General features: G+C 39.0%; 1 protein-coding gene across 4 annotated transcripts in view; it reads left to right on the top strand.

Moving 5' to 3' along the window:
* The first annotated feature begins 279 nt into the window (after nucleotides 1–279).
* Nucleotides 280–22708, top strand: part of lrch1 (leucine-rich repeats and calponin homology (CH) domain containing 1) — a 195004-nt gene continuing 172575 nt past the window's right edge. For all 4 annotated transcript variants that reach the window (XM_062068759.1, XM_062068760.1, XM_062068757.1 and 1 more), the window contains exon 1: nucleotides 280–780. In XM_062068759.1, coding sequence (XP_061924743.1) covers nucleotides 552–780 — 229 coding nt within the window. In that variant the 5' untranslated portion in view covers nucleotides 280–551. The remainder of the gene's footprint in view (nucleotides 781–22708) is intronic.

Consider the following 22708-nt stretch of genomic DNA (forward strand, 5'->3'; position numbering starts at 1 on the left):
AGCCTAATAGCTAGAACTAGCACACATATATCTAAATTATGTCGATTTAATAAAAAAAACAAAAAAACAAAACGACAACAATATATAATAATCAAATTCCTATGCAATTACGTTCTTTGTTTTGACTGGGGAGAAAAGTGGAGCGACTGGAAATGTATGAGCTGGAAATCTGCTGATGACGTACGCGCACTCACAGAGCATGTGATGCTAACTACATCCACCAGATGTCAGTGTTGGCCTTATTTTCTCAGTGCGCAGCCGCAGTGGGAGAACGCTTGAAAACTAAGCAGACACTCAAAATGAAATAGGGAAAGGGATTAGTTGATGTTTATTATAACAATGCGTGTTTTTTGAAATCCCAAGACATTCGAACCTTCTACTGAGGAACTTCCGGTCGTTTTACTTTGACAAGCCAATGACCGGAAGTGTCGTTGAATGCCATGCGCTTGATGCCGCTTAGGAGCGAGCGTCGAGCAGGAAGCTGACCGCGGGCGGGGGGGGGTTGAACGTTGTCTGGCGGCCCCGAGGACGAGCACACGCCGCGGAGCACCATGGCGACGCAAGGACCGGAGTCCGCCCGTTCTCCGTCCCTCGCTTCCCAGCACGGATCCTCGCCGTCCGGCCCGAGCCTCAGCAACGGCCCCGCGCCGCCCAACCGCGGCTTGGAGCGGGCGCTGGAGGAGGGGGCGGGCAGCGGGGCCATCAACCTCAGCGGCCGGAAACTGAAGGAGTTCCCCCGGACTGCGGCCAACCACGACCTGAGCGACACGGTGCAGGCAGGTAGGAAGACCCCACCTTTGATGGTCCGCTATGGTTACAGTGGTGGAATGTTCGAGAAGAAGTGGGCGATGATTCCCCACCGCTGGCCCAAATTAAACACAGAATGCGAATGAAAGAACATAAACAGAAGAGTCGGTTAAACATCAACAGAAGAGTCAGTCAGAGCCGCTGTCAAAGGGAGCGCTATGTGACGTCACAAAGGTGCGGATGTGACGTCACAGACATGTCCAAACGGTAGCCTGTAATTTGTATGGTGCTTCAAAGTGCTTGCTAGCTCGACCCAGAGGCGATGCTAGTCATTTGGGGGCCCGAGGCAAACCTAGTCATTTGGGGGCCCAAGGCAAACCTAGTCGTTGGGGCCCTCCACCTACCAAAGACAACATGGTCATTGTAGACATAAATCAACATTTGAATTAGCGCTGGGCGATTTGGACGAAAAAGTATATCTCGATATATTTTTACTTAAATTCGATATATATATCTCGATATATTTCCCGGTGAAAGTGTACATATAAAGATATGTGAATAATATAAATACAGTCTATTACACACCATTATTCACATGTGAATAATATAAATACATACTATTGTACAGCATTATTTACATGTGAATAATATAAATACAGTCTATTACACACCATTATTCACATGTGAATAATATAAATACATACTATTATACAGCATTATTTACATGTGAATAATATAAATAGTCTATTACACTGCATTATTCACATGTGAATAATATAAATACAGTCTATTATACAACATTATTCACATGTGAATAATATAAATACAGTCTATTATACAGAATTATTTACATGTGAATAGTATGAATACAGTCTATTATACATCATTATTCACATGTGAATAATATAAATGCAGTCTATTATACAGCATTATTCACATGTGAATAATGTAAATACAGTCTATTACACTGCATTATTCACATGTAAATAATATAGAGTCTATTACACTGCATTATTCACATGTGAATAATATAAATACAGTCTATTACACAGCATTATTCACATGTGAATAATATACATACAGTCTATTATACAGCATTATTCACATGTGAATAATATAGTCTATTATACAGCATTATTCACATGTGAATAATATAAATACAGTCTATTATACAGCATTATTCACAAGTGAATAATATAAATACAGTCTATTATACAACATTATTCACATGTGAATAATATAAATACAGTCTATTATACAGAATTATTTACATGTGAATAGTATAAATACATGTGAATAATATAAATACAGTCTATTATACAGCATTATTCACAATTGAATAATATAAATACAGTCTATTATACAGCATTATTCACATGTGAATAATATAAATACAGTCTATTATACATCATTATTCGCATGTGAATAATATAAATACAGTCTATTATACAGCATTATTCACATGTGAATAATATAAATACAGTCTATTATACAGCATTATTCACATGTGAATAATATAAATACAGTCTATTATACAGCATTATTCACATGTGAATAATATAAATACAGTCTATTATACAGCATTATTCACATGTGAATAATATAAATACAGTCTATTATACAGCATTATTCACATGTGAATAATATAAATATAGTCTATTATACAGCATTATTCACATGTGAATAATATAAATACAGTCTATGCCCTGACATGGTGATGGAGTGCTTTCACAAGTCCAAAACAAGTGGTAAACAGTCTCTGGATGCATACGTCAGCCTGTAATTTGTATGGTGCTTCAAAGTGCTTGCTAGCTAAACCCAGAGGCGTTGCTAGTCATTTGGGGGCCCAAGGCAAACCTAGTCGTTGGGGCCCTCCACCTACCAAAAACAACATGGTCCTTGTAGACATAAATCAACATTTTAAATAAAGTAGGAGTCATTTTTTTGAATGAGCATTATTTTGTTAGCAGAGTTGGACCGGATTTGTGGCGCTAGAAAATTTACTTTTGTTGTAGTGTTTCTTAACCAGAAAATATCTGTTTGTCAGCTGCAGCGTTACTCCGTCGTAATACACTTTTCCACCACTTGTGGCAATGAAGGCAATCTCAAACAAACAGAAGAAGTCTGGAGCTAAAGTCAAAGAGAAGTTGCTTCAGTGCAAAAAATATGACTAAAGTGGTGAAGCTGTATTTTCATTTGCACTTTCATTTAACTGAGAGTTTAGTTAAGAAACATATTAATTTATCTTATTTATTTTAGCAGAACAAAATACATATTGTATGCAAATGTATTGTGTATTTGATTAGTACTTCTTCCTCTAGTCAGCCTGACCTAAACCTAATGTTTATTTGTTAAATTGGTTAAAAAAAAAACATTTTTATTATCTATTATTTTAGTAAGAATTTATCTTAGCACTGAATAATTTTTTCCTACCCCTGGCTCTTCCTCGTGAAACTGTTCCATTAAAATGTTACTATCCTGACCGGTAGGTGGCGCTAGGATTTGGAGTCAGTGTTCAGAGTTAGCATTTTACTGATCTTGGTGGTCAACATCAGGGGAAGCACAAGACTTGAGAAAATACAGGAAGAAACTTGCTAATCTTAGTTCTAAAACAAGATTGATCTTGAGTTCCGACTGAAAGGAAATCAGTTTTTGGCAGAGCTGTGTGGGCCCCAACTTTATTATATTCCGTGGACGGTCACAACTCTATCCAAGCTCAGCCGGAAGCTTCTATTTTCCTGTTTCCAGTCCCTTGTCTGTACCATCTGGATACTTCCTCTTACTTCATGTGGTGGGCAATAACATTGCAAGTCACTTGGCTTCAGTCTCTGGTCTTTGGCCTGGGTCTTCCAAGTCTCAGGTTCATAGTCTCTAGTCTAGTGTTGTGTTCAAACTCGTCACTTACCGATCAAATTGTTGTAAAACAGTGATTGATAGTCACACTTTTTAAACTCTGTTGACTGTTGAAACTGCTCATTTACGGGAGAAGCAAGCCTGCGCTAGCTAGCCTAAATGCTATTGCTAACATGAGTACAGGAGACATTAACGTCTTTCCCCGTTATAAAGCGACATTCCCCCAATCTTAACTTGTATACAATATTGCAGTCTGAGCATCCACAATATTGAAATGTGCTCTTTTCGCTCAACCTTTTCGATCGAAACTTCAAGGAATAATGACAACAGGAAGTGAACTCGCATGATGTCACATAAGCAGGAAGTTAAGTGCCCCAACACCCGTTTGTTCTTCATCATTAAGAAAAATCACGAAAGCCTTTACGAATTAAAACGGAAGAAGACAAACATATTTAAACTCTAAAATGAAATGATATGGCTCTTAAGAAGACAGCAATATTCGAAGTATATTGTTTATACACAATGTTGACATCTATAGTTATATTTTGATAACAATCATAAATTAATCTTTCAGCACATACACAATGTTGACATCTATGGTTATATTTTGATAAACAATCATAAATGAAGCTTTTAGCACATACACAATGTTGACATCCATAGTTATATTTTGATAAACAATCATAAATGAATCTTTCAGCACCTACACAATGTTGACATCTATAGTTATATTTTGATAACAATCATAAATGAATCTTTCAGCACATACACAATGTTGACATCTGTGGTTATATTTTGATAAACAATCATAAATGAAGCTTTTAGCACATACACAATGTTGACATCTATAGTTATATTTTGATGACAATCATAAATAAATCTTTAGCCCATACACAATGTTGACATCTATAGTTATATTTTGATAAACAATCATAAATGAAGCTTTTAGCACATACACAATGTTGACATCTATAGTTATATTTTGATAAACAATCATAAATTAATCTTTCAGCACATACACAATGTCGACATCTATAGTTATATTTTGATAAACAATCATAAATGAATCTTTCAGCACGTACACAATGTTGACATCTATAGTTATATTTTGATAAACAATCATAAATAAAGCTTTCTGCACATACACAATGTTGACATCTATAGTTATATTTTGATAAACAATCATAAATGAATCTTTCAGCACATACACAATGTTGACATCTATAGTTATATTTTGATAAACAATCATAAATAAAGCTTTCTGCACATACACAATGTTGACATCTATAATTATATTTTGATAAACAATCATAAATGAATCTTTCAGCACATACACAATGTTGACATCTATAGTTATATTTTGATAACAATCATGAATGAATCTTTCAGCACGTACACAATGTTGACATCTATAGTTATATTTTGATAACAATCATAAATGAATCTTTCAGCACGTACACAATGTTGACATCTATAGTTATATTTTGATAACAATCATAAATGAAGCTTTCTGCACATGCACAATGTTGACATCTAGTTATATTATGATAAACAATCATAAATTAATCTTTCAGCACGTACACAACGTTGACATCTATAGTTATATTTTGATAAACAATCATAAATTAATCTTTCAGCACATACACAATGTCGACATCTATAGTTATATTTTGATAAACAATCATAAATGAAGCTTTTAGCACATACACAATGTTGACATCCATAGTTATATTTTGATAAACAATCATAAATGAAGCTTTTAGCACATACACAATGTTGACATCCATAGTTATATTTTGATAACAATCATAAATTAATCTTTCAGCACATACACAATGTTGACATCTATAGTTATATTTTGATAACAATCATAAATGAATCTTTCAGCACATACACAATGTTGACATCTGTGGTTATATTTTGATAAACAATCATAAATGAATCTTTCAGCACATACACAATGTTGACATGTATAGTTATATTTTGATAAACAATCATAAATAAAGCTTTCTGCACATACACAATGTTGACATCTATAGTTATATTTTGATAAACAATCATAAATGAATCTTTCAGCACGTACACAATGTTGACATCTATAGTTATATTTTGATAAACAATCATAAATAAAGCTTTCTGCACATACACAATGTTGACATCTATAGTTATATTTTGATAAACAATCATAAATGAATCTTTCAGCACATACACAATGTTGACATCTATAGTTATATTTTGATAAACAATCATAAATAAAGCTTTCTGCACATACACAATGTTGACATCTATAATTATATTTTGATAAACAATCATAAATGAATCTTTCAGCACATACACAATGTTGACATCTATAGTTATATTTTGATAACAATCATGAATGAATCTTTCAGCACGTACACAATGTTGACATCTATAGTTATATTTTGATAACAATCATAAATGAATCTTTCAGCACGTACACAATGTTGACATCTATAGTTATATTTTGATAACAATCATAAATGAAGCTTTCTGCACATGCACAATGTTGACATCTAGTTATATTATGATAAACAATCATAAATTAATCTTTCAGCACGTACACAACGTTGACATCTATAGTTATATTTTGATAAACAATCATAAATGAATCTTTCAGCACGTACACAATGTTGACATGTATAGTTATATTTTGATAACAATCATAAATGAATGTTTCAGCACATACACAATGTTGACATCTATAGTTATATTTTGATAAACAATCATAAATGAAGCTTTTAGCACATACACAATGTTGACATCTATAGTTATATTTTGATAACAATCATAAATTAATATTTCAGCACATACACAATGTTGACATCTATAGTTATATTTTGATAAACAATCATAAATTAATATTTCAGCACATATACAATGTTGACATCTATAGTTATATTTTGATAAACAATCCTTCATGAATCTTTCAGCACATACACAATGTTGACATCTATATTTATATTTTGATAAACAATCATAAATTAATCTTTCAGCACATACACAATGTTGACATATATAGTTATATTTTGATAAACAATCATAAATGAATCATTCAGCACATACACAATGTTGACATCTATAGTTATATTTTGATAAACAATCATAAATTAATCTTTCAGCACATACACAATGTTTACATCTATAGTTATATTTTGATAAACAATCCTTCATGAATCTTTCAGCACATACACAATGTTGACATCTATAGTTATATTTTGATAAACAATCATAAATGAATCTTTCAGCACATACACAATGTTGACATCTATAGTTATATTTTGATAAACAATCATAAATGAATCTTTCAGCACATACACAACGTTTAGATCTATACTTATATTTTGATAAAGACGGGGAAACACATGCGTACTCGTAAACGGCGTGTGCAACAACAACAAGGCAACAAACATGGCAGTGGACGCCAAATTAAATCGCGAAATGCAACTTTATCCGAGCAAAAACGATGCGTATTTATCCGGGACAGTCTTGATACCATTTTCCTTGAACCAACCACACACAAAGAAGTTGTAGACCTCCATTCTTTTACAAGTTATCGTCGGTTTTTGTGGTGTAGAATGATGCCCGCAGCACCCGATAGTTCGACATGTCTGGGAACCCGGCCGACAGATAATCCTTGAGCTCACCAGACACATCTTATTTGATGAAGTATAGGAATAGATTCCATTGCGTAGATTGTTTTGCTCGGTATCTGCTTTTAACGGTAAGATCTAGGCCCCTTGCATATTCAGTTTGCTCCACCACATCATTTACTTCCGTTCAAAAGTCACGTGACTGAACACAACCAATACCCGTGATCAATTAGGTCACAATAGCCGTGGTATGAAATGATCTTATCGATACATGGGTGAACGCAAACCAGATGGCCATTAAATGTATTTTTAACATTTTTGGTCCAGACCAGAGTACTGGACTATAAGTGTGAATAGACCATCAATGCATAATTATAGATCAACACACGATCAAGCAACACAAAGAGCTACTTCCTATAATAACCAAGCTGAGGACCACTTCCTGGGGAACTCAACAGTCTACATTCAAATGACACTGAGCTCAGGCCTCAGGGTCACTATAGCTGCTGGTAGAAGTAGTTACCACATTTAGTCACGGGTTTCTGAAGTGAATGCTCTGCGGGGTCCAGCCTCACCCGGCCTCGCAGCCCTCAGGTCGATTGAGTGTGAGGCCCCTTGCTCCAAGTCCTTGTCTTTAGCTTGTAAACCTTAGTTTCTAGTGCATACTCTATTGTCCGACCTCAAGCTTAGTCTGTTTTTTTTTTGTCCTTTGCTGTCAACAAGAACAACAAATCCTAATCAGATGTTTTCAGCTCATACTTCATGTGGGTTTTATGTCCTTGTTCCCAAACACCCGTGGAACCTTTTAGAACGTCTACTGAAGCTTTTTTCCTGTGAAATGAAACAGAAAGCCATTGTGTGTGTGTGTTCATTCCTAGCTCGTCATTTCTGCAGTGTTAGCAGTTTGTAGTGCATCCATACGTACAGTAAAGTGAGTCACTGCTGCTTACCTTGTCACAACATCTGCTATAAAAGACACTTTGTTTGGCGAGCAGTCGAAAAAAACAGATATAATCTTTATTTCACCGTCTGAGTATGAGGTTTTTTTTAGTTTGTTTTTTTTCCAGATAGTGCGTATGATTCAAACATTCTCCCACACTGCATTTTGGACTCGCTCATCAAACATTTAAAGGGGCTACGCCAAAGGGTTTCAACGTCTTGTGTGTTCCTAGGGTTGCAAAATTCCGGGAATATTCAAAGTTGGAAACTTTCCATGGGAATTAACGGGGAATTCATGGGAATAAACATTGAATGCAACATGCTAGATCTTGCAGCATGATTATTAGCTAAAACAACCTGATTTAATGCAAATGCAGTTGAATTTCCACCCTGCACTGTGCATTCCTCCATCACATGCACAGATAATTCCCAGCATGCTACACACTATAGCAGGGCTATTGAGGCCACACTAGTATTTGAGCCCAAGGACTTCATCCAGTCAGGTAAGTGTTGATATTACTGGATCTATGGTATTTAAGTTTAATAGAGGTGTAATTGATTGTTACTGTATGACTGTAGACTACTGAAAATCTAGTATCGTGACAACCCTACAGTATTTTACTCCGATCCTTTTTGTTGACGGCCTCAATCTCCTCTCAGATCAATGTGTCTCCTCCCAGGTGGAGTAGTAAATAGTAGTCATTGTTGTCTCACGCTGCCTGCCGAGTCACTGGCCAGACCGTTTTCTTCCCAATCTCCCTGATGCCTTCAAAAGACTTGTCAAATGCTTCAAAGGGAACACATAGGGTTGCAAAGGGGTGGAAAGTTTCCGGTAAATTTCCGGAAATTTAACACGGGAAGTTAAGCTCGGGAAGTTTGGAAATTTTGACCATTTTTTGATGATTCAAAGTTGGACACCGTCCATCTAATTCTGTAGAATAAGATGAGAAGCTTGTAAAAGACTAATGCAATGCCACACACAGATATAAATAGTCAGCTAAACAATTGGAGTAGTCTTTAAAAATATTTGACTGATGGACAAATGAATAGAAATAGGTTAGATGAATAAATGAACAGTCAATCAGCATGCTAAATCAAACTATAAGCTACATTCTTGTATGACAACAGAATGGCTAGCAGAACAGAAGGCGGAGGAAACTACACCTTTTGATTTAGTATTTGCTAGTTGAACTTTACAGATCACAAGAAAGGTAAATTCGGATCGCTAACGTTGTTGCCATAAATGAATGGGATTTAACATAGAGAAAATTAGCATCACGGCTAACTGAGAAATATTTTCAGTTCATTATGAGACTGTGGTGGTACATAAACCTAGCTAGCTAGAGATATTGGCCCCAAAATCATTAAAAAAGTACAGGAACAGCTAGCTAGCTTGAGTGGAAGTCTGCTGGAGTAGTCTACAGTCATACAGTAACAAGCAATTACACCTCTATTACACTTAAATACCATAGATCAAATATATTTACCCCAGTAATATCATCAACACTTACCTGACTGGATGAAGTCATTGGGCTCAAATACTAGTGTGGCCTCAATAGTAGTGTGTAGCATGCTGGGAATTATCTGCACATGTGATGGAGGAATGCACAGTGCAGGGTGGAAATTCTACTGAATTTGCATGAAATCAGGTTGTTTTAGCTAATAATCATGCTACAAGATCTAGCATGTTGCATTCAATGTTTATTCCCATTCATTTCCCGTTAATTCCCATGGAAAGTTTCCAACTTTGAATATTCCCGGAATTTTGCAACCCTAGTCTTTGTTAAGGTAGTCTGCTTTAAACACCCCCTATGAGAACTCGGCATGTTTCCGTCCGCTATTTCCTTTCCTCCCTTCTCTCACACACACACTCTGGGAACGAAGCAGTATATTCCCAGGAATGTAAACGTAAGCTGGGTCTGAGAGGCGGGTCCACCTTGCCCAGTTTTTGCAGCGCACCTTGAGCTAATGATACAGTCAAACAGAATTGCTGAACTCCTCATTCCTTGTCTCCTGTTTGGGATCCTCGCGGCTCCAATTCCAATGACACGGTTGGATGCTGGCGGGTTGTGTTGTGCATGCAAGTTGTCATGTTATTCCTTTTAAGTGGTCCCACTGGCCTTGGCGTGCAGCGCGTGAGTCTTTTAAATGGGGGAGACGAGGCTGGCTAGCTGTGCGGGAGCTAACCCGCAGAGACAGGAAGTGGTCACACCCGAGCTCATTGTGTCCTGGAGTCTGCAGCTGCAATCGTTTCCTCTGATGGAAACCAAGAACACCTATAGCCGCCCCCCCCTAAACTACTGACCAACAGTAAAGCCCAATGCTAAAGGCCAAACAACAAACCTTTTTACAATGTACTCAGATTTCGGGTTAATGCAGGCATGTGATTTGAACTTAATGAAAAAGACTGAAAACAGGCCAGGGGTCTGGGGGCTGCAGGTCCCTAGCTAGGTGCAGGGCGGTGCCCTGGTGGGGGGACAAGGGAGGCAACCCCCCCACGCACCGAAGCTCCTGGTTTTTAAAGTGTTTAAAGAATTGAAAAATGATCAACAGAGTTGACATAAATACTGTACATAATCCATTCATTCAAATGTATCACTGTCTGTTTCAGTCACTGTGTTATTTAGTCACTACAGTAATTGTGTTCACATCCACAGGAACCACATGGGTTAGCCTACTCGATACAGTATTTACAACCTTACTAGTGTTCACTTCACATCCAGAGATGGTTCATCTAGTTTTTGACATTATTTACACATAATTTTGTCGGTTTCAGTCACTATGTTATTTAGTCACTACAGTAATTACAACTTGTGTTCACATCCACAGGAACCACATGGGTTAGCCTACTCTATACAGCAGGGGTCACCAACGCGGTGCCCGCGGGCACCAGGTCGCCCGTGAGGACCAGATGAGTCGCCCGCGGGCCTGTTCTAAAAAAAAAAAAAAAAAAAAAAAATTTAAAAATTAAATCTACATAGAAAAAACACAAGATACACTTTCAATCAGTGCATCAACCCAAACAACCTCCCCCATGCACACTCATCCACACCCACTCACACAAAAGGGGTTATTTCTTTCTGCTACCAATATTCTGGTTCCCACAACATAGACAACACATCTGCAAGGGACACAGTCCCTGAACACAACATAGACAACACATCTGCAAGGGACACAGTCCCTGAACACAACATAGACAACACATCTGCAAGGGACACAGTCCCTGAACACAACATAGACAACACATCTGCAAGGGACACAGTCCCTGAAGCACACATGATTGTATAGGCTGCTGGTCCACTAACATTTTCATTAATTACTATTTTTTATGTAATTATTTTTATATTGTTTTACTTTCTTTTTTATCCAAGAAAATGTTTTTTATTTATTCATCTTATTTTATTTTATTTTTTAAAAAAGGGCCTTATCTTCAACAGTCCAGGTTGTCAATGAAATTAGATTTGTTTAAAGGGTTTTTTAAACCAGGCCAAGTCCAGATAATGTCCAAGTCGGACTCAGCAACACACACCTTCATTCATGTACACAGAAAAAAATTAGGGAACACAACAGATTGCATATAATTTATAAACAAAATTACATTTTCAAAATAAGCATTTATGTACAGTCCAGATTATGTCCAGGTCACTCAAATTAGGAAACACAACAACAGATATCATATAATCTATAAACATAATTATACTTTCAAAATAAGCCTTTGAGGACTTCTCATCTTTTTTTTAATGTTTTTTGGCATCATTATCGTTTTCAACCATGTAACTTTCTAAAGTTAGAAAATACTGAATAAATGTTTTAAAGAAAGTAATACTAAGTGAATATCTGTTTTTGGCCTTAAAAATAAACATTTTTACCGAGTACTATAATTAAATTGACTAAATCATGATTGTCAATGAACTCTCCTAAAATAACAGAAACCACATTAAGCTTCATAAACAAACCAATCCTTAAACACATTTTTTCAACTTCCACCCAAAACAAAGACACAATATGACAATACCAAAACAAATGCAGGGTGGATTCAGGCTCCTGACAACAAAATCGGCAATCATCTGACTCTGTCATATTCCATAATTTTAACATTTTCCCTGTGGGTAAAAAGTTATAAATAATTTTAATTTGAAAATAACGATTTTGCACATCGATAGTGGTTTTATAGATTAGTTTGAATATGGCATCCCATGGCAACGGGCAGTCAAAAAAGTCCTCCCATTTTACATTCGTGTTGTATGAGGCAGCCTTCAAAGATTTCTTTATTAAATAAAAATTATATATTTTTCTATTTATTTTAGTTCCTTTTTGCCAACTAGAATTTCTTATTAGAGGTTTACAAACTAATAATTTAGTAGTTCCATAATTAATTATTTGTTTCCATCTTTTCCCAATGACTCCAGTTAGTTGATCAAATGAAAAGCTTGAGCAAGCATCACCATACATAGCTCTAAATTCATCATACTTCATAATTTTACCATTCTCATTGATAATATCATTGACAAAAATGATTCCTCTTTCAAACATATTTTTCCAAAAGAAAGGCTTTCCATCTATTACAATATTAGAGTTCATCCATATTAACTGCTGCAAAATATCGTCTCTTTTTTCTGGCACATCAAATTGAAAACACCACTATGAGTGGATTGTTTCCTTTATGAACCCCGCCATGTTTCCCAGCAGACTCTCTGGGAGGGGATCACTTGTAAAAAAGGATACAATTTCTTTTGATATAGTACATGTTTTTTGTCCAACAGGACATTTGTGTACCACTCAATGTTTAAATACATCTTTGGAACAATTGATGCTTTTAAAGACAGACACATAGCTTCAAGGTTGACAAGTTTCAGGCCCCCATATTCATACTCTTTGTACAAAACCTTTCTTTTAATCTTTTCTGGTTTGCCGTTCCAGACAAAATCGAAGACCCTCCGCTCATAAATCTTAAAAAAGTATTGTGATGGAGCTGGTAATGACAAAAACAAATAAATAAATTGAGGAATAATTAACGAGTTGGCAATAGACATTTTACCATACAAGGTTAGGGATTTCCCTTTCCATAATTGCATAATTTTGTCCAGCTTTCTTAGTCGATTATCATAATTTACTGAGCCTAGATCTTCCAGATTTTCTGGGACAACAACACCAAGTATGTTAACTGGTCCATCTGTCCACAAAACAGGCACTTTGCATTCCATTCGAAAGGACGTTCCCTTTAGATTTCCGATCCTTAACATTTTACATTTATCATAATTAAGCTTAAGGCCAGATTACTGTGAAAATATGTCCAAAAGATTAAGAAGGTTCCGCAAACAATGAGGAAAAATCTTATCTTTGTGAATCAGCCTTTTCTGACATGAACTTCATCAAGAACAAACACAGAACACGCCTCACTGATGCACACCTGCAAGACTCACTCAGAGTTGCAGTGTCAAGTTACACACCAGAGTACAACACACTAGTTAACAGCATGCAATGCCAGGCTTCCCACTAACTGACAAAGAAACAGATAACAGATTTGGTGTCCAGTTCAAAGTGTGACATGATTTAAAAATTTGAGAGTTTACTTTTGTATTTTACATGAGTTATTATTTGTAAGAACATGGTGCAAAGTAATTCATGATTTGTTAAAAAATGTTATTGGCTAGCTAGTTAAAATGGGATATTGTGATTTCACAAGACTGTCTTAGAAGTGATCATTTGAAAATGTTCAATTTGAAAAATGCGCACTTAGAGAAAATATAAAAATAAAGTGTTGCATATTGATATTTATCTGTTTCTATATATATTTATTGTGAGAAATCATTAAGATGATCAGTGTTTCCACAAAGATAAATATCATTAATTATTAATAATAACAGAGTTAAAGGTAAATTGAGCAAATTGGCTACTTCTGGCAATTTATTTAAGTGTGTATCTAACTGGTAGCCCTTCGCATTAATCAGTACCCAAGAAGTAGCTCTTGGTTTCAAAAAGGTTGGTGACCCCTGCTATACAGTATTTACAACCTTACTGGTGTTCACTTCACAGTCACAGATGGTTCATCTAGTTATTTACATTATTTACACATAATTTTGTCTGTTTCAGTCACTATGTTATATAGTAACTACAGTAATTGTGTTCACATCCACAGGAACCACATGGGTTAGCCTACTCTATACAGTATTTACAACCTTACTAGTGTTCACTTCACAGCCACAGATGGTTCATCTAGTTATTGACATTATTTACACATCATTTTGTCTGTTTCAGTCACTATGTTATTTAGTCACTACAGTAATTACAACTTGTGTTCACATCCACAGGAACCACATGGGTTAGCCTACTCTATACAGTATTTACAACATTACTAGTGTTCACTTCACATCCAGAGATGGTTCATCTAGTTTTTGACATTATTTACACATAATTTTGTCTGTTTCAGTCACTATGTTATTTAGTCACTACAGTAATTACAACTTGTGTTCACATCCACAGGAACCACATGGGTTAGCCTACTCTATACAGTATTTACAACCTTACTAGTGTTCACTTCACAGCCACATATGGTTCATCTAGTTATTTACACATAATTTTGTCTGTTTCAGTCACTGTTATTTAGTAACTACAGTAATTGTGTTCACATCCACAGGAACCATATGGGTTAGCCTACTCTATACAGTATTTACAACCTTACTAGTGTTCACTTCACAGTCACAGATGGTTCATCTAGTTATTTACATTTTTTACACATCATTTTGTCTGTTTCAGTTACTATGTTATTTAGTCACTACAGTAATTGTGTTCACATCCACAGGAACCACATGGGTTAGCCTACTCTATGCAGTATTTACAACCTTACTAGTGTTCACTTCACATCCAGAGATGGTTCATCTAGTTTTTGACATTATTTACACATTATTTTGTCTGTTTCAATCACTATGTTTTTAGTCACTACAGTAATTACAACTTGTGTTCACATCCACAGGAACCACATGGGTTAGCCTACTCTATACAGTATTTACAACCTTACTAGTGTTCACTTCACATCCAGAGATGGTTCATCTAGTTTTTGACATTATTTACACATCATTTTGTCTGTTTCAGTCACTATGTTATTTAGTCACTACAGTAATTACAACTTGTGTTCGCATCCACAGGAACCACATGGGTTAGCCTACTCTATACAGTATTTACAACATTACTAGTATTCACTTCACAGCCACAGATGGTTCATCTAGTTATTGACATTATTTACACATTACTTTGCTTCATTCACACATTACTTTGGCATTTTCGCTATGATGGCTCGGACATGAGCCTTCCAGGCAAATTTCTGAGCAGCTTGCATTTTCCTTTTTGTTTCTAATTTAGTGCATTGTGCCTTGGATTTTATAGCCAATTTCTGTCTCTTCGACTCCTCTCTCCACTTCATAGTGTGTCCCCTGTCCGTGTTAATCATTTTTATGGAAAACTGCAGTTTTTACCACTGGATTATCAACAATTTTACTCATTAGGGGAAAACCGTAGTTGTTGGCAGGTATGGCAAAGAGGCGGATCAAGATTTTAACACACATTGTAGGTCGGAAAAAACTAAGAAAAACGGAAAATATTTTTACTGAGATAAAAAAGGCGGCTTTCCGACTCTAGACAGAAAAATAATAATAATATGGATGCCTGGTTAATGAAGAGAGTGATAACGATTAGAGAGGATCTCTTCTCAGGCTAGTCAAATATGACTTGTGTCAAACTATGTTAATCTCACTTGTGTAAAAGTTAAATATTTTGGCAGCTACCAAGCATGTTGTTTGTTACCACCTTGAAGCCTTCTTCAAATTCTGCGATTTTAGAGGTGTGTACTGTCAACAGCCTTTGCACGCCGTATTGGTAGATCACGTTTGAGCTCATTTTACATGCACTTAGGGAACTAATTGCAAAACTTAAAAGAGAATGTGCATCGAATCTGAAATGGAATGGTCCGCAAAATCCACAGTTCGGATTTTATCACGGGTTTGTGACGCGGTTTCGCTCTACATTGTTGTTCTATTTTAATGACCATTTATCAAGTTGAGGTACCTACCAAAATGTTTCCTTAAATTAAACTTGAAAATGGCTCCTAACGCGCTAACCTTTGAAATAAATGCACAAATCCATACTTGTATTGATCGTCGGACAATGTTTCCCCTTACATAACAATGCAAGTTTACATGCTTACAAGTAGGGCTGCCAAGGTCAATGACTTTAGTAATGGAGATCAAACACACTTCATAGCCTTAATGCCTATTTTAGAGAAATAGTTGCCATAACCTTCATTCTTTTTTGTCTAATAAAAGCACATCAACAGTGAAATTTCACCTTTAACATGTGTGTGTTAATACAAATGTATAAATATGTAATATAATATATCAGTATATATTAAATACTGTATATAATATGTAAATATTACATGTATGGTATATTTTATATTGCTGCTATGGTACATGTTTAGTCTACTTTATACCTGCATTATCCTTTCCAGCCTTTGTAACTGAGCTACTGTGTGGAACAATTTTCCTTGTGGATCAATTAAGTTTGTCTAAGTCTAAGGTTATCCAGGGTAAACCCCACCTAACCTTATCCGTGTCCACACACAACAATGCCACCGTTTAAGACCCCCTGCCCCTCTCCGTCCGCCGGCGCGGAAAATGCAGACGTCATAGTCACCTCCAGTGTAGCTTTGTGTGCAAGTTCTTAAATGTAACTTATCTGAACAATATCCAGTGTTGTGGTATTTCAATGAACTGGAATCCAGTGTGACTATTGTAGTGAATCACACCTGAGACATCATACATTAATAACACCTTTATTAGACAAGTAAACAATGTGATAAAGAACATTTGACAACAATCAATCTATGGATGTAGATATCTGGTCAGGACACTCCTCACTCTTTTGCCTTCACCTTCATTGTCCATTCCTTTTTGCTGACTTTATATACTCTAAACCTAGACGTTGAGTTTGAGACATACATGGCGGACAACAACTGATACAGTCTGCTATGCCAGTACAAAAGCATTCGATGTTTTCCGTAGTCTTCCCTCGACGGCCAGGTAATACAATGCACACGCTATCTTTTTTATCACATCCACGGGAGCCCGCATTCTCGTTGTCTCACCTTCGACAAATGGACAAAATTTTTCGCTTAGTAGAATAACGCTACACCCCTACATGTACTGCTACACTCCTACGTGTACGTTACACCCCTACGTGTACGCTACACCCCTACGTGTACGCTACACCCCTACGTGTACGCTATACCCCTACGTGTACGCTACACCCCTACGTGTACGCTATACCCCTACGTGTACGCTACACCCCTATGTGTACTGCTACACTCCTACGTGTACGTTACACCCCTACGTGTACGCTACACCCCTACGTGTACGCTACACCCCTACGTGTACGCTATACCCCTACGTGTACGCTACACCCCTATGTGTACTGCTACACTCCTACGTGTACGTTACACCCCTACGTGTACGCTACACCCCTATCTGTACTGCTACACTCCTACGTGTATGTTACACTCCTACGTGTACTGCTACACCCCTACGTATACTACTACACTCCTACGTGTACGTTACACCCCTACATGTACTGCAACACTCCTACGTGTACGTTACACCCCTATATGTACCGCTACACCCCTACGTGTACGCTACACCCCTACATGTACATTACACCCCTACGTGTACGCTACACCCCTATGTGTACCGCTACACTCCTACATGTACGTTACACCCTATATGTACTGCTACACTCCCACATGTACGTTACACCCCTACGTGTACTGCTACACCCCTACGTGTACTGCTACACTCCTATGTGTACGTTACACCCCTACGTGTACGCTACACCCCTACATGTACTGCTAAACCCTTACGTGTACGTTACACCCCTATATGTACTGCTACACCCCTACGTGTACGTTACACCCTATATGTACTGCTACAATCCTACGTGTACGTTACACCCCTACATGTAATGCTACACTCCTACGTGTACGTTACACCCCTATGTGTACGCTACACTCCCACGTGTACGTTACACCCCAACGTGTACGCTACACCCCTACGTGTACGTTACACCCCTACGTGTACGCTACACCCCTACGTGTACGCTACACCCCTACGTGTACGTTACACCCCTACGTGTACGCTACACCCCTACGTGTATTGCTACACCCCTACGTGTATGCTACACCCCTACGTGTACTGCTACACCCCTATGTGTACTGCTACACTCCTACGTGTACGTTACACCCCTACGTGTACTGCTACACCCCTACGTGTACTGCTACACCCCTATGTGTACTGCTACACTCCTACGTGTACGTTGCACCCCTACGTGTACGCTACACGTAGCGTGTACGCTACACTCCTACGTGTACTGCTACAACCCTGCGTGTACTGCTACACCCCTATGTGTACTGCTACACTCCTACGTGTACTGCTACACTCCTACGTGTACTGCTACACCCTTACGTATACTACTACACTCCTACGTGCACGTTACACCCCTACATGTACTGCAACACTCCTACGTGTACGTTACACCCCTATATGTACCGCTACACCCCTACGTGTACGCTACACCCCTACATGTACATTACACCCCTACGTGTACGCTACACCCCTATGTGTACTGCTACACTCCTACATGTACGATACACCCTATATGTACTGCTACACTCCCACATGTACGTTACACCCCTACGTGTACTGCTACACTCCTATGTGTACGTTACACCCCTACGTGTACGCTACACCCCTACATGTACTGCTAAACCCTTACGTGTACGTTACACCCCTATATGTACTGCTACACCCCTACGTGTACGTTACACCCTATATGTACTGCTACAATCCTACGTGTACGTTACACCCCTACATGTACTGCTACACTCCTACGTGTACGTTACACCCCTATGTGTAGGCTACACCCCTATGTGTACTGCTACACTTCCACGTGTACGTTACACCCCAACGTGTACGCTACACCCCTACGTGTACGCTACACCCCTACGTGTACGCTACACCCCTACGTGTATTGCTACACTCCTACGTGTACGTTACACCCCTACGTGTACTGCTACACCCCTATGTGTACTGCTACACTCTACACACCCCTACGTGTACTGCTACACCCCTATGTGTACTGCTACACTCCTACGTGTACTGCTACACTCCTACGTGTACTGCTACACCCCTGCGTGTACTGCTACACTCCTACGTGTACTGCTACACTCTACACACCCCTACGTGTACTGCTACACCCCTATGTGTACTGCTACACTCCTACGTGTACTGCTACACTCCTACGTGTACTGCTACACCCCTGCGTGTACTGCTACACCCCTACGTGTACTGTTACACCCCTACGTGTACTGCTACACCCCTACGTGTACTGCTACACCCCTGGTACAGGTGGAACATTTCAGCTCCTTTCTTGGAGCTCCTTGGAATGTTTGGTGGAGACAGCGTGGACAGGGAAGAGCTGTATGAAGATAAATGAAAATGTGCCGAGACTAGAACTCTGCGTGTGAAGAAGTCGTCTCCGAATCTGACAGACGCCAAACCCCTTTCAATAAATAAACCGGAGCAGTCTCTCATCCTCCCCCTCACACCCATTCCCCAAATGTAGGCCAAAATCCGCCCCCCACACACACACACACACACACACACACACACACACACACACACACACACACACACACACACACACACACACACACACACACACACACACACACACACCATAGCGCATCACTTCAGGCTTATCCTAACACAGCGTGCAGCTGACATAAAGAGGCGTTATCATACCTTCACACACTCCATGCTTGCTGTACATCAAACAGGATAAAACCTGCTTTTCAGCTCGCCGTTAAACGTTTGACCCAAATGTGTTTTTGTCGCCTAAATTTGACACGTGTACATGCGACCTAGTCTCAAGTCTGTTTGGTGTCGTCGTCCAATGGAGGATGCCAGGATGAGGTTTTCTTCCACCTCTGATAATTGCTCCCGATAAATCAATCAATCAATCAATCAATCAATGTTTCCTTTTATAGCCCTAAATCACCCTAAAAAGATCCCCCTGATCAAGAACTCCCTTGTTGCTTTGGGTGCATCTCAGAAACCTTGAATCAGTCCCAAGTCTTTGAAAAGGCCATTGACCAAAAACGTTTTTTTATCACCTCAGAAATATTTCTAAAGTGAGAAATTTGCTGTCCAAATAGGATCTGGAAAGGATAATTTCATCTGGTATTGACTATTGTAGTTCTCTTTTCAACGAGTCAACGCTAAAGAGACTTCAGACGGTACAAAATGCGGCTGCCAGACTTTAGACCGGTGCACCCAGACCAGCCCATATCACCCCCGTTTGATCCAGTCTTCATTGGCTTCCAGTCAAATTCAGACCAGCCCATATCACCCCCATTCGATCCAGTCTTCATTGGCTTCCAGTCAAATTCAGACCAGCCCATATCACCCCCATTTGATCCAGTCTTCATTGGCTTCCAGTCAAATTCAGACCAGCCCATATCACCCCCGTTCGATCCAGTCTTCATTGGCTTCCAGTCAAATTCAGACCAGCCCACATCAACCCCGTTTGATCCAGTCTTCATTGGCTTCCAGTCAAATTCAGACCCACCCATATCACCCCCATTTGATCCAGTCTTCATTGGCTTCCAGTCAAATTCAGACCCACCCATATCACCCCCATTTGATCCAGTCTTCATTGGCTTCCAGTCAAATTCGGACCAGCCCATATCACCCCCATTTGACCCAGTCTTCATTGGCTTCCAGTCAAATTCAGACCAGCCCATATCAACCCCATTTGATCCAGTCTTCATTGGCTTCCAGTCAAATTCAGACCAGCCCATATCACCCCAATTTGATCCAGTCTTCATTGGCTTCCAGTCAAATTTAGACCAAGCCATATCACCCCCGTTTGATCCAGTCTTCATTGGCTTCCAGTCAAATTCAGACCAGCCCATATCACCCCCATTTGAGCCAGTCTTCATTGGCTTCCAGTCAAATTCAGACCGGCCCATATCACCCCCATTTGAGCCAGTCTTCATTGGCTTCCAGTCAAATTCAGACCAGCCCATATCACCCCCGTTCGATCCAGTCTTCATTGGCTTCCAGTCAAATTCAGACCAGCCCATATCACCCCCATTTGATCCAGTCTTCATTGGCTTCCAGTCAAATTCAGACCAGCCCATATCACCCCTGTTCGATCCAGTCTTCATTGGCTTCCAGTCAAATTCAGACCAGCCTATATCACCCCCATTTGATCCAGTCTTCATTGGCTTCCAGTCAAATTCAGACCAGCCCATATCACCCCAATTTGATCCAGTCTTCATTGGCTTCCAGTCAAATTTAGACCAAGCCATATCACCCCCGTTTGATCCAGTCTTCATTGGCTTCCAGTCAAATTCAGACCAGCCCATATCACCCCTGTTTGATCCAGGCTTCCAGTCAAATTCAGACCAGCCCATATCACCCCCCATATCACTGTTTATGTTATACATGCTTCACTGCTGTCAAATTCAGACCAGCTCATATCACCCCCATTCGATCCAGTCTTCATTGGCTTCCCGTCAAATTCAGACCAGCCCATATCACCCCCGTTTGATCCAGTCTTCATTGGCTTCCAGTCAAATTCAGGCCAGCCCATGTCCCCCCCATTTGATCCAGTCTTCATTGGCTTCCAGTCAAATTCAGTTGAATGTCCCGACATCCCGTGCGTTGTCAGTACATCACTGACTTGTTACGCCCCCACTAGTCAGTTGCATGTATTTATTTGACAGGGACGGTACAATGAAACATTGCTACCCATAGGTAAGTCATGTCAAAGTACATGAGACTTCTAGCCACGGCTCATTTGCAACCCTCGTCCCTGGTTAGAGTTTTTAAAAATAAGTTGAGAAAATTGAAAAACACATACAAAAAGATTAAGACAAAATAAAAATACATGAAAAATAATTGGCCCCATTACTACACCCAGTTCTAGTGCTCACACTTCTGATCCTGACACTTTGTATCCTTTTTATGTTGTTGCCCCTGTTTTCATTGAATTGTTGTTTATGTTTTGTGCAGCGCTTTGTGATCTTATAAATAAAATGTACTTGCTTACTATTTGACAGTCGCCGCCGCGCTCTATTTGGATGTTCCACCGGACACTGTGTTTATCTTGGCACCACGAGCACCATACCTCCTCACAATGGAACTACCCCCCCCCCCCCCCCCCCCCCACTGACCCACATTTTGCATCACCGTGTGTGCGTGCTCATACTCAAGCGTGGTGGGTCCTGCTCAGAACGCTGTGGACACATCAAAATAAACCTACGCATTGTTGCCCAAAAAGGGACCCTCGTCGCATTAGGCCGCCGGACGTGGGAGTGGAAGCGCTCGCCTGGCGCTTACGTAACGCCGGCTTCTTGCGGAACACAGTGAGGAGGCACCACACGCCAACCAAGAATCATTTATTCATGATTGACTTTTCTGCCTGATGTCGCACTGTGTGTGTGTGTG

The sequence above is a fragment of the Entelurus aequoreus genome, linkage group LG14 (genome assembly GCF_033978785.1).
Source record: "Entelurus aequoreus isolate RoL-2023_Sb linkage group LG14, RoL_Eaeq_v1.1, whole genome shotgun sequence".
Classification (NCBI taxonomy): Eukaryota; Metazoa; Chordata; class Actinopteri; order Syngnathiformes; family Syngnathidae; genus Entelurus; species Entelurus aequoreus.